Here is a 3,762-nt window from a genome sequence, read left to right as displayed (position 1 = left end):
AGAACCTCGCTGTCCTGGCTCCTCGCTTGAGAGGGGCTCTGGAAGGCTGCACCGCAGCCAACTGAGGACCCCCGGGCTGGGGCTGAGTGCCGCCCCCAGGTCTTCAGGGGGCAGCGCAGAGCATCTGTCACACGGCCCCTCCCCCACCATCACTGTCAGCCAAGCACCTTTAGTCTTGTGCCTGGGCCTCGGTTTGCTCATCTGACAAATGGGGTCACCGGGGAGGTGGCGGCAGTGGGGCTCAGGCTCACCCCACGCTCCCCGCTTCAGGTCACAGAGGTCAGCCTGCGGTCTGGCACCGAGCCCCCTCGCGTTTCCTCCCTCACTGCCCGACGCACCTCCACATCACACGGGGCGGCTCGGCGGGGCCGGGCCCAGGGCCACACTTGAGCGCCGCACCCACCGGGGATGCCCGGCCGCCTCCTGACCGCCCTCTCCCCTCTTGTCTTGGCAGCAGGACCGGCTGGAGCTGGAGGACGCCCGGGCCGATGGGGAAGGAGGCCCCGGTTCCGGCAGGACGCCGGCGGACGGCGAGAGGCGGCTGGCCGTGAGGGAGGCGCTCCCCCGCCCCCACCAGCACGCGGGCTGCCCGGCCATGCGGCTCGGCCCGGTACGCCCCTGAGAGTGCGGGCGCCCTCCCCTCCCGCCCTCCCCTCCCCCCGGGGGCTGCCGCCCAGCCCGCCACCCCGTGCCCCCGGGCAGGCTGAGCAGGCGCTCCCGCAGGGCTGGTCCCGATGGCCGGGTGCCGGCGGGGTGTGCCGTGGGCCTGGGCGTGCGTGGCGGCGGCGGCCGCCCTGCTGCTTGCGGGCGGGCTGGTGCGCGGCGACTGCTGGCTGATCGAGGGCGACAAGGGCTTCGTGTGGCTGGCCATCTGCAGCCAGAACCAGCCGCCCTACGAGGCCATCCCGCAGCAGATCAACAGCACCGTCGTGGACCTGCGGCTGAACGAGAACCGCATCCGCAGCGTGCAGTACGCCGCGCTGAGCCGCTTTGGCAACCTCACGTACCTCAACCTCACCAAGAACGAGATCGGCTACGTCGAGGACGGCGCCTTCTCGGGCCAGTTCAACCTGCAGGTGCTGCAGCTGGGCTACAACCGGCTGCGCAACCTGACGGAGGGCGTGCTGCGCGGCCTGAGCAAGCTGGAGTACCTGTACCTGCAGGCCAACCTCATCGAGGTGGTGGCGCCCGGCGCCTTCTGGGAGTGCCCCAACATCGTCAACGTCGACCTGTCCATGAACCGCATCCAGCGGCTGCACGGCGCCACCTTCGCGGGCCTGGCCAAGCTGTCCGTGTGCGAGCTCTACAGCAACCCCTTCTACTGCTCCTGCGAGCTGCTGGGCTTCCTGCGCTGGCTGGCCGCCTTCAGCAACGCCACGCAGACCTACGACCGCGTGCAGTGTGAGTCGCCGCCGCTCTACTCCGGCTACTCCCTCCTGGGCCAGGGCCGCCACGGCCAGCGCAGCGTCCTCAGCAAGCTGCAGTCCGTGTGCACCGACAGCTCCTACGCGGCCGAGACCCGCCCGGCGCCCGGCCGCTCGCCGCCGCCGCCCCCCGCGCCGCCCGCGGAGCCCAGCGAGGCCCCCTGCGCCGAGGATGAGTGCTTCTCCGGCGACGGCACCACGCCGCTCGTGGCCCTGCCCACGCTGGCCCCGCAGGCCGAGGCCCGCCCGCTCCTCAAGGTCAAGCAGCTGACGCAGAACTCGGCCACCATCACGGTCCAGCTGCCCAGCCCGTTCAACCGCATGTACACGCTGGAGCACTTCAACAACAGCAGGTCGACCACCGTGTCCCGGCTGACGCGGGCCCAGGAGGAGATCCGCCTGACCAACCTCTACGCGCTCACCAACTACACCTACTGCGTGGTCTCCAGCAGCTCGGGCCTGCACCACAACCACACCTGCCTCACCATCTGCCTGCCCAAGCCGCCCGGCCCGCCGGGCCCCGTGCCCAGCTCCTCCACGGCCACCCGCTACATCACGACCACCCTGGGCTGCCTCTTCGGCGTGGTGCCGGTGCTCGGCGCCGTCTACTACTGCCTGCGGAGGCGGAGGCGCCGGGAGGGGAAGCTCAGGAAGGCGGCCTCGGCAGCCGCGGCCGGCAGCCTCAAGAAGACCGTCATCGAGCTCAAGTACGGGCCCGAGATAGAGGCGCCCGGCCTGGCCCCGCTGTCCCAGGGCCCGCTGCTGGGCCCCGAGGCCGCGACCCACATCCCGTACCTGCCGGCGGCCACCGGTGAGGCGGAACAGTGCAGGCTGGCGGAGAGCGGCGAGACGCCCAAGGCCAGCAAGGGCGGCTACATGGAGGTGCGTTCGGTGGGGCAGGCAGAGCGCAGGGACGGGGAGCCGGGCCGGCCGGGCCCCGACGGCCGGAGCTCGGTGGCCGAGATCTCCACCATCGCCAAGGAGGTGGACAAGGTCAACCAGATCATCAACAACTGCATCGACGCCCTCAAGTCCGAGTCCACCTCCTTCCAGGGCGGCAAGTCCGCGGCCGTGTCCGCGGCCGAGCCGCAGCTGGTGCTGCTGTCCGAGCCGCTGGCCGGCAAGCACGGCTTCCTGTCGCCCGCCTACAAGGACGCCTTCAGCCACGGCCTGCGGCGGCATCACAGCGCGGAGGCCGCCCCCGGGGCCCCGCGCGCCAGCACCTCGTCCAGCGGCTCCGCGCGCAGCCCGCGGCCCTACCGCGCCGAGGCCGCCGGGGCGCACAAGGCCGCGGCCACCGAGGCCAAGTACATTGAGAAGAGCTCGCCCGCGGCCGACGCCATCCTCACTGTGACACCCGCGGCCGCCGTGCTGCGGGCCGAGGCTGAGAAGAGCCGCCAGTACGGCGAGCACCGGCACTCGTACCCCGGCTCCCACCCCGCCGAGCCGCCCCTGCCCCACGAGGGCCCCGGCGGCCGCAAGGCGTCCATCCTGGAGCCGCTGACCCGGCCGCGGCCCCGCGACCTGGCCTACTCGCAGCTGTCCCCGCAGTACCATAACCTGAGCTACTCCTCCAGCCCCGAATACACCTGCAGGGCCTCCCAGAGCATCTGGGGGCGCTTCAGACTGAGCCGCCGGCGGCACAAGGACGATGGCGAGTTCATGGCCGCCGGCCACGCCCTGCGCAAGAAGGTTCAGTTCGCCAAAGACGAGGATCTGCACGACATCCTGGACTACTGGAAGGGCGTGTCCGCACAGCACAAGTCCTGAGCCCCCGCCAGGCGCCCGGGGCCCGCGCCCTCCCCGAAACGCGTGATGCCACTGGACCAAAAAGGACACAAGAGCCACTGCAGCTATTTGTAACCCAGAGACCCACGGGACACACACACACACATACACGCACACTAGCAGCTGTTAAAGCCCTGGACTTTGCAGAGGAAGTGGGGAGGCGGCACTGACAGTAAGAACGGGAGGTGAACCGTGGCCGAGCACGTGTACCTGCCCTGAGTCACTCTCACCGGTGTGAGCGGGCCCGTACACACACACACACACACACACACACACAAGGGACTTCGGAAAACTGTGTCTTAGGGATGGGGGGGAGACCCACGGGACACACACACACACACACACACACACACACACACACGCACACTAGCAGCTGTTAAAGCCCTGGACTTTGCAGAGGAAGTGGGGAGGCGGCACTGACAGTAAGAACGGGAGGTGAACCGTGGCCGAGCACGTGTACCTGCCCTGAGTCACTCTCACCGGTGTGAGCGGGCCCGTACACACACACACACACACACACACACACAAGGGACTTCGGAAAACTGTGTCT

The 3,762-nt window shown here is 69.7% G+C and overlaps 1 protein-coding gene across 1 annotated transcript; it reads left to right on the top strand.

Moving 5' to 3' along the window:
* The first annotated feature begins 491 nt into the window (after positions 1–491).
* Positions 492–3,236, top strand: ELFN1 (extracellular leucine rich repeat and fibronectin type III domain containing 1). The gene has a single exon (XM_024125609.3). It carries the CDS (start codon positions 735–737, stop codon positions 3,192–3,194), a length of 2,460 nt encoding a protein of 819 aa, XP_023981377.1. The 5' UTR covers positions 492–734; the 3' UTR covers positions 3,195–3,236.
* The last annotated feature ends 526 nt before the right edge of the window (positions 3,237–3,762 follow it).

This window comes from Physeter macrocephalus, chromosome 14 (genome assembly GCF_002837175.3).
Source record: "Physeter macrocephalus isolate SW-GA chromosome 14, ASM283717v5, whole genome shotgun sequence".
Lineage (NCBI taxonomy): Eukaryota > Metazoa > Chordata > Mammalia > Artiodactyla > Physeteridae > Physeter > Physeter macrocephalus.
The sequence above is the reverse complement of the archived record's forward strand: the minus strand, read 5'-3'. Positions and strand labels throughout refer to the sequence as shown.

Excerpts from the sequence above, each read along its gene's own strand:
- ELFN1 (XM_024125609.3), top strand. The coding sequence starts at position 735 with ATGGCCGGGTGCCGGCGGGGTGTGCCGTGGGCCTGGGCGTGCGTGGCG.